The sequence below is a fragment of the Crocuta crocuta genome, unplaced genomic scaffold, assembly GCF_008692635.1.
Source record: "Crocuta crocuta isolate KB4526 unplaced genomic scaffold, BGI_CrCroc_1.0 scaffold138, whole genome shotgun sequence".
NCBI lineage: Eukaryota > Metazoa > Chordata > Mammalia > Carnivora > Hyaenidae > Crocuta > Crocuta crocuta.
Window position 1 is genome coordinate 2,732,367 of NW_027532585.1, and position 12,987 is coordinate 2,745,353.

The window sequence follows — 12,987 nt, forward strand, 5'->3', positions numbered from 1 at the left end:
CCTGGGAGGGCTTCTCCTGCCCTGACAAGAAGATGAAGTCAGAGATGCTATGAGGTCTTGCCACCTCCAGCTGCTGTAATTACCGATGTGGTCAGCTTTTCCACAGTCCCCGCGGCAGGGACAAGTGACGCGCTTGGCTGGCAGCGCTGCTCACCACGGCCCTTTCTGGAGAAACACCCGGCTCCACCTACACCGGCCTCGGCGCCTGGCCCGTGCTGCCCGTGTGGGCTGGAGGGCTCCGTGTGCCTCTGTGGAACCACTCTCCACGCTGGTGCGGGGCAGCAACAGGGTGCGCGGTCACCTCCCCGCCTGGACACCATGGTTCCCAGACCCTGTTTCTGAAGACCCAGCTGGTGTACGCTGGCCTGCATCGGTCCCTCCCTCTGTCCCTGCAGACCCAGAGGTGGCAAAGGGCCCTGTCTTACCGCATCAGCACCATCGAGGTCCCCATCCTGCTCGGCAGCCCTGCACTCACCCACTTGTGGGCGGGCCATCCCTCTCCTGCTGGGACCCTGACTGAATGGTCATTCAGATGGCCGGGCCCTGACCTTGCCCCTTCTCTGCCCATCCCCCAGGGGTCTCAGGGTCAGGTGGGCCAGGTCAGCCCCACAGCCTGCATCTACCTGGGGAGACTGTTCTGTCTCCCTCTGCCATCTGAGGAGCCCTCTTGGGCCTGGGTCAGGAAGGGTCACTGGCCTCCTGCCCCCCAGGCCTAGGTCAGGAAGGGAGTCACCGGCCCCAGCCCCCACCCAAGGGCAACAGGTGGGATATGACCAGAAAAAGAAGCGAGGGAGGAGCTGCCTCCTGGCCATGTTGGAGTGATCCCAAGGGGACCCCAGACCGTCCTGGACAACACCACAGCCCTTGGGTGCCCGTGCAACATTCCCTGGCTGGGGCAAAGGCTAAAAAGAAGGAAGGAGGAAAGGGGTGTCGCACGTTTCTCTTGGGTGAGGTGACGTATTCACAGGCAGCTGTCAGGGTCCCATAGCAGAGGGGCCATGCCATCACCTTCTGCTTGTCCCATCGTCCTCCTGAGAGCCTCAGCCCCAAGTGGTTCTCTCCCCACCCCGTCCGTCACTCCCGGGCGGCCTAGCTGCTTCTCCTCCTCCTCTAGCCCCTAAATTATTTCTCTGTCCTCACTCTCCAACAAGGCTCATAAGGCTGCCATGCAAAGGCCTCTCACTCTCCCTGTTACTCTTTCAGTTCTAAGTAAGAAGGATGCCAACCTCACCTAGTTCAGGCAGAAATGGAGTCTCTTAGCTCCTAGAATTCAAGGATGGGTTGAACCACCAAATTGTTTGCAGAATGAAAATGCAGCCAGGCCCGAACCACCAGGAGCCACCAACATGAGGGCTTCTGGAACCCACCCTCATCTGTGTGTGTGTGTGTGTGCACACGCGCACACACACACACGTGCCTTATTCTCTCTCAATGCTGACTGGCTTGCTCCAGTGGCACATGGTGGTCTACAGCTCTCAAGCTGTTTACTTTAAGCCTCTTTACCAGAGAAGGACTTCCTCTCCAGCCTATACATTCCAGAGAAAGAACTCCTTGGCCTACATTGGCTCATCCCTGCTCCAGTCGACTGTGGACTATGGGCGACACCATTAAGAACATGGCAGCTTCTAGGACAGCCATGTTGTTCAGAAGAATGGGTGGGGTCGCAGGAGACTGGACAATCCCATAGAGTTGTGCTGTATGAACCCATTTTTTAAGTGGTACTTCTTCAAATGACCCTGATCCCAGGGTCTAGCTTCCCCAACTGCTCTGAGGGTCTCTACATCCATCTGAAGAATGATTACTTCCCTTCCAGCTTCCTCTGTGAGGAGAGCACAAAAGTGAAAGACAAGACAAAGGCTGGGTCTGAATTATAAATAAGAGAAGCAGGATGCTTGACTCCTTTGATGAGGCACAGCAAATTGTTTCACAAATAATTTCAGAATAACCAGGCATATTTAAAGCACACTGATTTCAAGTGATTTCCCATAGTTCTGGGCTAATGAATGGCTTGAAGTGCCTTTTAGCATTTCCTGATAAAAGATTTCATTTGTTGTAACCTTGTATTTGTAATTGCCAGTCTCCAAGATGGAGACTTCAATCCTTGCCTTCTGCTATTCACGCTCTTGAGGAGTCTCTCTCCATACTGAAAAGGGCTAATGTGCGTAAACATGATGATAAGGGGCTATGACGGTGTGGAACCTACAAGGCTAGCTCGGAAAAGACATGGCAGTTTCTAGCATGCTGTCTTGGATCACTGGCTCTGGGGAAAGCCAGCCATGTTACAAGGATACTCAAGCAGTCCCATGGGGAGCTTCACCTGGAAAACGTGGAGGCCTTCAACCAACAGCCACCACCAAGTACATAAACTTGGAAACAGATCAAGCCCTGAATGACTGCAGCCTCAGCCAACATCTTAATAGAACCTTTTAAGAAATTGTAAGCCCGAGGGGCGCCTGGGTGGCTTAGTCGGTTAAGCGTCCAACTTTTGCTTAGGTCATGATCTCACGGTTCGTGGGTTCGAGCCCCGCGTCGGGCTCTGTGCTGACTGCCAGCTCAGAGCCTGGAGCCTGTTTCAGTCTGTCACTCCCTCTCTCTCTGACCCTCCCCTGCTCACGCTCTCTCTCTCTCTCTCTCTCCTAGAAATAAATAAAACATTTAAAAAAAATTAAAAAAAAAAAAAAGAAATTGTGAGCCCGTAGCATCTCGATGAAGCATTCCAAAATTTCTGACCCACAAAAGCCATGAGGTAATAAATGTTTCTCAAGAGATAATGAATACTTAGCTGCCTAAACTAGTAACTAGTATGAGTTACTTCATTAACATGTTCCTGTATGTATTTATTTTTCAATCTTTCATTTAACCAAAAAGCCAGTGCCATGAGAGCAGGAACTTACTTCTGCTCAGTGTGTAGCCTCCAACTGCTAGAACAGAGTATGATGTACTGGACACGTTCAGTAAAGAAGTGCTGAAAAACTGATCGAGTATCTGCCAAATCTCCCCTAACTCCAAAGAGAAGACACCTGAAAAGTTTCAGCCACATCCAAGTGGGGGGGGAAAGGAGGGTTTCAAATGAGCTGGGATGCCATCAAGCATCCCAGAAAACAGGTGAGAGAGGAAGTACGTCCGTTTTTAAGAAGTTCATGCAAAGACCCTGTGGTCCTGAGGAGGTTGACACTGGATCCCCTTCCGGTCCCTGGACCAGGTGGGCACATCCTCTCTGAAGCCAAATCTAGTCTTTGTCTTTGACTCTGGTCACTGACTCTGTCTCTCTGTGGGAGGGCAACGAGAGAGTCCTTCTGAGGCTCCCAGAAAGCCCTCGACAACTGAGACGAAGGGCAGAATGACCCCTGCAGAATTGCCTCTGATGAATGATACACACACCGTTCTGCCCCCCACCCCCCACCGGGCACCCAGGCCCCATTTTAAGACAGCCATGAGTTCCCTGGTTGACTTGAGAAACTCAGATATTAGGACCGTGCAGGAGAGCAGCCTTTCCTGGGGACTACGTCAGAGCCTGACGAGCACAGGTTATTTTTAATAAACTCTGCTTGGTAGGAATTCAACACAGAGATGGGAACGGTGTAGACGATGAGGCTGAGCCAGGGAGCACCAGGGCTGCAGGCCGCCTCCTCGGAGTTCCAGGCAGGATGGAAGGAAAAAACATATTTCAGACGAGAACTGTGCCAGCTCTGGAAAACTCAATAAAGTCTTCCTGCGTAAAAGAGGTGTTCCGAAGGCTGGTCATTTGACGTCAAGATGGGTGATGAAAAGGCCCCGCTCATTCCCAGAGATGCAGACAAAGCGCGAGGGGCGGGGCGGCTCCAGGAGCGACAGCCGCGTGAAGACGTATGTAAAGAGCATTTGTCGCATCAACGCAGGGAGCCAGACTCACATTTCCTTTCCGGAAAAAAAAAGCTCTTGGTACAGGCCCAGCAAAAGGGAACGTCTGCACGACCAGAATGAAAATGGGCATCCATTGGATTTTTTTTCTTCTTCTTCTTCTCAAACGGACTATAAGCGTCTAACAAGACACGTGGCTGGAAAATTCCACTGGATCCTGGGTTTTGCCTTGCCCTGCTCTGCCTCATCAACTCTCTCGATGAGACTCAAAGCTGGCGATGCCTCATCGTTTCCAAATGGGGAGCAGTTCTGGTCCAGGGCTCAGGCTCTGGTCCTCATCTTTCCTGCCACATTCATCTCCTTGGTCAGCTCACCCAGCCCATGGCCCTAAGTACCAGCTGTACGTTGGTAACTCTCAATCTTCCATCTTCAGCCCAGACCTTTCTCGCAGACCCCAGAACTGAACATCCATCTCCCCTCAATCATCTCCACTTGGGGGTCTGAGAGACCCTCCAGCCGAGTGTGCCTCACACGGAGTTCCTGGTCTTCCCCTAAACATGCCTCCCACGGCCTTTCCCTCCCTCCACCCTTCTATCCGCTCAGGTCAACACTCTGAAGTCATCCGTAACCCTTCTGTCTCACCCACAACGCATCTGGAAGTACTGTTAACTGTGCCTCTGAAACACGCCCCAAATGCGTCACTGTCACCACTGCCGAACGCGTCCACGCTGGCTCGAGCAACCATCGCTGTCACCTTTAGTCGCCTCCTATCAGAGCTCCTGCCTGTTCCAACCCAGGAGGCTCGGGGTCTTTTAGAAACCTGTCGGACCACGCCACCGCTCTGTTCGAAACCCTCCGGCGGCTCCCCATTTCACTCAAGGTCAAAGTCTTTAACGGCACCAAGTCTTGCAGGGTCACACCTCTCCTAGACCCCTCTGCCCTTGCTCCCTCCACACAAGCCACAGGTGCGTGCCTGCAGGCCTCTGCACTGGCTGTTCCCCTGCCTGCCACGCTCTTCCACCGCACACTCGGCCGCTAACTCTCACAGAGGGTTCGGCACCTGCCCAAGGTTTCCCCACCAGGCGGCTCCTTAGGTCTGTCTCTGGAGCCTGCACTCCCTATTAAGACACCATTCTTCCAGCACAGCCCAGTACTGAGGCTCAGGTGAGTACTGGAGGCGGCACCTGGTGCAGAGGGCGCAGCAGGGAGGGGGTGGTTGGGGGACGCTTCTGAGAGTAGAGTCCGAGAGAACAAGCAGGCATTCGCCAGGCAGAGGGGACGGGGGCACCAGCTGAGACACTTCAACCTCTGTGGTGGCAAGTCAGGTGGCAGGGCCAGAATGCACGGCTCAAGAAAGACCCGGGTGAAGGTCAAGGATGAAAGTGCAGGTTGCGGACACCTGGGTGGCTTAGTCGATTGGGTGTCCGACTTCGGCTCAGGTCATGATCTCACAAATTGTGGTTCGAGCCCCGCATCAGGCTCTGTGCTGACACCTCAGAGCCTGGAGACTGCTTCCGATTCTGTGTCTCCCTCTCTCTCTGCCCCTCCCCACTCACGCTGTCTCTTTCTCTCAGAAATAAATAAAACATTTAAAAAAAAAAAAAAAGAACGTGCAGGTTGGGGGGTTAGTCAGTGGAAAGTCTGGTATTCAGCCTCAGAACTTGGACTTTATCTTGGTTGTCAATGCTTCCCAACCCTGGAAACACAGTACAGTCATGGGTGACTTGGAAAATACCAATGTCTATTAGAAATAGAACCCATCCACTGGTAATGAGCACCCATAGCATCAGACTGTGGTCTCCACGTACCATTTCCCAGTAGAAGGAACCAGAGCTCCATGGAGATACAATGGACTCTACTTCTAGGGCCGGAAACATACAAGGTGAGCCGTCACATCACATCCTCCCATTTAGCAAGGAGATGGCCCATGACTCCTGGGTCCTCTCGAGGGCTCAGAAGCCAGCCTGGTGGCCAACAATGAGACCATGGAGAATCAATACAGATAATGACCACCATGAATCGAAATGCATCTGTGTTTAAATCGACACCTTTAAAACAAATTGGTTACTACTACAGAACGGTGCTGGTGAACCGGTTTGGTACTTTGAAAGCATAAACACAGGGAGAGAATGAATGAACTTTATCAGTGGGTAACCAAAGAATAATCGAAAGGAACAGTTTCGCAGTTAGCAAATGAGGAAGGAATGACAAAATTAGAAAGTCGGCATGCTGCAACCCCTAATTTATCAACAGATTTGGGCACTGAATACCTAAACCTGCTGCCATCTCTAAAAGAAAGACAAGCGGATAGTAATATCCCTTGACGGAAGAACATGAAACTACTTATGAAGTCAGTCCTGCAGCCCCTGCCAAAAAAAAAAAAAAAAAAGGAATCTGAATATGATCAGGTTTCCAGATTTGATGAGCAACTTACAAGCAATACAGAGAAACCTAATGCAGGACACGTGGGGTGACAGCGGAATTCAAACTACAGGTCACCTTTCTGGATGAACAAGGGGAGATGGTTATAACCTGTCAAAACATGCATTTATGAAAAGTATGAGAAAGTTGTAAATTTAATAATATTTTTAGGGGCGCCTGGGTGGCTCAGTCGGTTAAGCGTCCAACTTCGGCTCAGGTGATGATCTCACGGTTTGTGGGTTCAAGCCCCGATCAGGCTCTGTGCTGACAGCTAGCTCAGATCCTGGAAGCTGCTCCAGATTCTGTGTCTCCCTCTCTCTCTGACCCTCCCCTGCTCATGCTCTCTGTCAGAAATAAATAAAAAAAATTTAAAAAATATAATATTTTTAATTTTTTTTAATGTTTATTTTTGAGAGAGAGAGACAGAATGTAAGCGGGAGAGGGGCAGAGAGAGAGGGAGACACAGAATCGGAAGCAGGCTCTAGGCTCTGAGCTGTCAGCACAGAGCCCAAGGTGGGGCTCAAACTCATGGACCATGAGATTGTGACCTGAGCCGAAGTCCGATGCTTAACTGACTGAACCACCCAGGCACCCCAAGAAAGTCGTTAATTTAAACACTAATGTTTGATGATAATAATTACTTTTTTAGAGCTGCACTAAGGCTATAGTGGTGATTTGTGTGTGTGTGTGTGTGTGTGTGTGTGTATGAGAGAGCCCTTATCATTTAGGGAAACCTACTGAAATGCTCACGGACAAAATAAACATGATACTTACTACAAAACGCTACAGACGGGGAGGACATGGTCAAACAAGACTGGCCATGAGTTTGTAATTGCTGAAGCAGGGTGAAGGGCGCATAGACTATTTCTTGACTTTACTTTTTACAGTTTGAAACTATGAGAAGTTATGAAAATATTAGCCCCCACCCTCCACCCTGCAGAGATTCAAATTAATGAGTCTGGGCTTCAGCTCGGGCACCGATATTTCATTAAGGCTCCCCTGGTGTTTCTACTACTCAGCCAAGGTTGAAAACTATTGCAATCGCTTATGTGAGACATGCCGAGAGCCTCTGCTGAGACCAAGACAGAGGTGATGGAGGGGGACTGGTCTGTGAGAGGTCACGGAATCAAGCACATAGTCTTTGACTAGATGGCGGAAGAGATGAGGAAGACGGAGGGGTCAAGGCCAATGCAAAGACTTCAGGCTTGAGTGGCTGTGGGTGCTGGTCACTGGAGTAGGGAACACGTCAGGCCTGGTAGCTTTGGGGAGCTGGGGGGAGGTGACTTCTAGTGGAGACACTCAGTGGGCCATTTGGCTTGTAAATCTGTAGATCCACATTGAGACTCTGAAGCAGACACAGAAACTTGGGCCCTGAAGGGCTGACCCCAAACCGAGAAGGAAGTCAGGATGACTGCAGCCAAGGGTGGCATTGGGAGCACTAGGAGACAGCGGCATCTTGGGAGCCTGGAAACACCCCCTCCTTTCATGACTGCTCTCCCACCTGCTGTCCACCTTCTTTGGACAGATCCCCAGAGGGCAGTGGCCAGGCTGAGGTGCTAGGCCTTCCTGCGCAAGTGCTGAGCAATTCCTCCTGCACATTCCTACATCCTGTCCTAAAAGCCCATGCAGATCAAGTACCATTTGCTACACAAATCACCGGCCAGGAAACGTGAAGGAAGTCTCCATATGGTATTATACGTGGCCACACACGCCAGCAGCCGCTGCCGCCAGCAACGGTCAGATTGGTTGAAATGACCCACGTGTGTTCATTCCACGAATGTTCACTTAATGCCTGTAGGTGCCAGGCACCATGCTAGGCAGGGGTGAGGAGGAATCTCTGGGTCCTGGCCTCGGAGAGCTTGCATTCTAGTGGAGAAGTAGACAGTAAATAAGTAGACAAACACAAGCTTTGGACTTTTAGAAAGTGGGTTTTTAGTCCAGAGAAGAGGTTGTGGAATCCAAGTGTTATCTTGCGGTGTAACCCAGGGTCCTCAGGCACTACCTGGCGTACTGACCCAGGCTCCCAGAATCAGAGAAGTGAGAGGACTTCCCTTTAAAGCAGCAGTAACCGAGGCCCAGAGAGGAAGGTGGGTCACCCGTGGTGACCCAGCGGGTGCAGATGTGCGAACTAGTCAGCGTTCTCAACGTCTGCACTGGAGATCTCCTGAGCAACAACTTCAGTCTTCACCCTTCACAACAATGTGGTCCGTCTTTCCCTTCGGGCAAATACAATCGCTGGGCACACAGGGCCACAGGGCCTCCCCAGGAGCAGGGACTTACCACTGAGTCCAGGAACTGAATGTAACACTCCAGCCCAGGCCTGGTTTCGCAGAACTGCCGGAAAAGCAGCCTCCCAATTGGCTGCTTGTCACATAAACTGCAGTAATCTCTGTCTGGAAACAGGAAAAAAAAAAAAAAAAAAGGAAAAGAAAAAGAAAGAAGGAATGTGGTGAGATGCAGGAGAGAGACAGGCTGGGCTGTCCTATCAACCCACACCTGGATCCAGAGCCCCGGAGGAATGGAGCAAGATGACTGGCAAATTCTCCGGACCCCTTATTTAGCTCCAGGCTGTGTAGACTCAGAGGAGACAAGGGTGGTTTAGAGGAAGGTTATGACCCAAGCTTTATTCCTAGCTCATTCCTCCTTCCTGATGCCGGATGCCAGCAGTTCTGGGGACCATACCTCCACCTCCTGGGTGGCCCATCACCTTGTCACACTCCCCAGTTAGTGACTGGATAAGGGTGGCAGGCAGGTAACCCAAGCCAATTCCAATCAGAGTGGACCCCAGACTGTGCCGGGGCAGGCCAAGCAGAAGTGCTCTCTCTCCCTCCAGGTATTGGGGTGCGTGGGGGTGAGGCCGGGGTATGTTCTTGACCCCGCGAGGAGAGTGGCTGTGATAATGAGGCTCACGCACAGAGTAGGTCAGAGCCGGGGAAATGACAAAAAGGAGAGATGGTGTCCTTGTGGTGTCATGAACCTCTGGATCAAACCATGCCTGCAGCTCAAACCGCATCCAAAGAGTTTACTTATGAGCTGCGTTTAGGGCAGTTTGAAAAGATTGAAAAATTACTTGTAATTCAAAGCATTTCAAATTATGAAAACCCTGCATTTTCCAGCTGAGGAGCTAGAGGCACGGAAACGAGAAGTGGCCGGCCCTCAGCCACTCAGCAGCCAAGAGAGTTCTAAAGAGGAAATGTAGCGTAAGACTCCCAGCCTGGACGCCTGGAGACCCACTGTGAGCCAATGACCTGCTATGTGACTTCAAGCAACTCACTTGCTCTCAGAGGCCCCAGTCTTCCTCTGAAAAATAAAGGTGCACTTTGGAGGTAAGATGGGGGTGGGGGGAATCTTCTGGTTCTTCCTGCAATGATGTCAAAGCCTCCACCGGCGGTTTCTTTGGCCAGAAAGATGCTCAAAGGACTGACTCAGACCCGTCGCCTCCTGCCTTCTCAAGCACGGAACTTTGCGCAGCTGCACTAGAAACGGTCAGGTGACCTCACAGGCAAAGCAGAAGGAACGACTATACCCTCCCCTGGGCGGGGGTTCTCTGGACATCAGGAACACAACAAGGAGATATACACGTAACCCTCAGTCAATTCACTTTCACACCCAAAGAACTTTACACAAATTAAAGCTCTGACTCGCATGGAGGGTGATGGTTGTGAGCACGGGATCGGGAGCTAAACTGCCTGGGTTCAAACCTCAGCCTCACCAATCACTGCCTGAGCCCTGAGGCAACTGACTTAACATTTTTGTATTTCAGTTTCCTCATCTGCAAACTGGGGACAGTAAGTAGTCGGATCTTCCTCTAGGACTGTCATGAGGACTAAGACAATGCACGGAAAAGACTCAGAACAGAGCGTAACACATATGAAGTGCTTACGAAACACCATGTTATAATCGCGTTTGTGGGAGTTTTGGTCCGTTCCGTCTCCATTCCTTCAACGAATCTCTGCTGAGACTACAAAAATCCAGCCCTGAGTTCTCAGGAAGCCTCCCGCCCGTCACGTGACACAGTCCTAGCCAATCAGAGCCCTCGTCTCCCAGCCACGTGACCCAGTCCTAACCAATCAGAGTCCTCGTCTCTCAGCCACAAGACTAGATGAAGGACAGGCACATGACTCAGCCCTGGACAGTAAGGGGTCCCTGTTTCTGCCACAGTGATAGGTTCAGAAACAGACATGTGACTCAGTGCTAGCCAATCAGAGCCCTCTATCTCCAGGCTGCAATGGTGGTTCAAGGCTGACGAGCTGAGCTGGTGGGAGTCCTGGAGAAGTCACAGGAAAGGCATCTGCTTCGCCTTCGGATGCCAAGGTCTTAGGACCGTCCACCAAGAGCTGCCACAATTGTCTTTCCCACCAGGCAGTGAGCACCCACGGAGAATGAGGCAGGGGAAAGCGGGCTGAGTGCAGACGGAAGAAACCCGGTGCTGTGAACACCCCAGGAGCCCGTGAAGCCATCCTCACCGAGGCCTGCCTGGTGCCTGCCCATTTATTTGCCCGACAGAGTGCTTAAGTCATTTGGTGTTGGGTTTGTGTCTCTTACAACCAAAAGAGAAAGTGACGAGGCATATAGGCTGGAGAGTTTTACAGGCCACTTCTCCTCTCAGGGGTAAACTGGCTGAAGGCAGGAACTATTTTTGTGGGCATTCACCAGCTTTAAGCACACTGTGTAAGAAGCCACTCAAAAACTTCTCATTCTCTCCTAAGTGGATGCTTTGATCAACCCAGATAGCCACCTTCCAAGTTCTCCCTTTTGATGCCTCCTCAAGTGGTTTCGGGGATGAAACTCGCCTTGGACTGTGGCCTTAACTCCGTTACCTTTCCATGCACAGATGGTTCACAAATGGCCACTCCAACAAACATTTAACCCACCTCGATGTGTGCCAGAACTGGTGGAGTGGGGGGCGGGAGGGAATGGGACGCAATCCCAGCCCTCTGGGAGCTTGGATTCTGTTGAACAGGGTGGAATGTGTGGGTGAGCAGACAAGATCCCAAGTGACAGTAATAAAATGTCAAGTTAGATGAGTGTTATCGTCAGCCACAGTAGGGAATCTGGGAAGGAGGGAGCCGAGAGGGTGGCAGGTCTGCAGCCTGCACCTGTTAGCATGATGCCCTGTAGATAGAGCCTGCATTCTCGTAGCCTCCCACTGAACCTGATCCCCCCACCAAGGTGAGGAAAGCAAACTACCTCATCTTTTCCCAGCCAGCCGAACCTCCCCAGCATAAGCAGAATGGAAGTAAAGTACCTTGCGTCAAACTCCAGTTTTATTCAGTTATGGCAGAGAAAACCGCGTGGCTTATGTGACTTGAGCAATGGGCCCCTCCCCATTTCCAAAAGCAATTAAGAGATTTCATGTACCATATTGTGATTCCTTAAGGGTTCATCTGACAGGATTTTTTCTCTCCATATGGCGTTTGCTGTCAGTATGGAAACAAGACTGTTATAAACTCACAGCACAGTAAACACCATGTGATTCCAACACAAGCTGTCAGCACCTCAGTTCCGTGCCTCTCCCAGCTGTACTGAGCATCCCAGGCAAGAAAGCCACTCACTGGAAGCCCGGAAAGAAAGAAAAGAATCGGTAATCATCTATTTGGATTCTTTTTTCAGGCTTCTATAAAGATAAATGGGCTTATCTTCTGAGGAAGCATCACCACCACGACCACCACCACCAAAACCAAAAGGCAACATTTTTGCAGTTCCTTTAGAAATAAAGAACGAGGTCATAGAAGGGAGACTGTGAATTTGGAAATTGATCAGAGTGACAGGAGGAGATGCAAATTGTCAAGTGCAAACCCAAGGTGCCAGTCGCTTCTGCAAAGTCAGACTATACAAGTTGGAAGCACGGGGAGGTCTGTAACGCATCTTCCGAGGGAACCTTTTCTTCTTAGTTTCTACAGAAGCCTCCCGTCACCGAAATCTGGCTTGCAAGGGCCCTTCCCACACCCCTCCTCTGAAGTGTGATCTCTTGGGCTTGGCGGTGGAGGTAGGGTCATCCAGGAAAGAAGGGCAGAGCCTTTTCTCTCTGTCTCTGAATCTCTGTCTCTCAGGCTGAAAGAACCCTGGGATGTTATGCCCACAGGCATGCATGTGCTGTACACACACCACACACACACACACACACACACGTACACACGCACAGACAACGCCAGCTCTTCTAGAACATGAAAAGCCTGCTTTGGGCTATGTGCCTCACTGGCCCTTCCCTCCAAGCCAGAAAGAAGCTATCATTATAGGGAGCATCAGCCTCCTCTATCCTGAAGTGTCCACCAATCACCTAATTATCCCAGCTTTACTCTTGTGGGTCCTTCACTTAACAAACTGTCATCCAAGGCCTCCTGATTTTTGATACAAGAAGGTTCCTTCAACCTTAAGGCTCTCTTCTTGAATTCAGCAACTGGGGGTGTGTGGATGAATGGGAGGAAACATATCTTAAACTTACTGGCAGGTTAATGATCCAGTAACAGGCTTGGCGTTGACAGCTGGTGGTCAGTTGAGACCAAGAATGGGGGCGTGGCCTTTGTGATGTGATGTTCGACTTTGGCCATAGTTAATAGAGGTCTAGTGGATATGGCAGACTGGAGCATATCTAGAGGAAGGTGACTGGAAATGGGGAAGGGTCTGTGAAGCCCCTTATAAGCTCTAGGGCACCAAGCTATGTCCTTGAACAAAAGGCAGGGTGCCCTAAGGGAGGGGCTGGGTTCACGGTGCACACAGGAGCAT

The 12,987-nt window shown here is 51.0% G+C and overlaps 1 protein-coding gene across 3 annotated transcripts in view; it reads right to left on the reverse strand.

The window, feature by feature from the left end:
• Positions 1-12,987, reverse strand: part of GRK5 (G protein-coupled receptor kinase 5) — a 111,723-nt gene that overhangs the window by 54,073 nt on the left and 44,663 nt on the right. For 2 of the 3 annotated variants that reach the window (XR_013338893.1, XM_077779569.1), the window contains exon 3: positions 8,542-8,654. The exons of the other annotated variant lie outside the window; for it this stretch is intronic. Coding sequence is in view for 1 of the 2 variants with exons in the window: in XM_077779569.1 (XP_077635695.1) it covers positions 8,542-8,654 (113 nt within the window). In the remaining variant the exon portion in view is untranslated. The remainder of the gene's footprint in view (positions 1-8,541; positions 8,655-12,987) is intronic. 3 annotated transcript variants of the gene reach the window in all.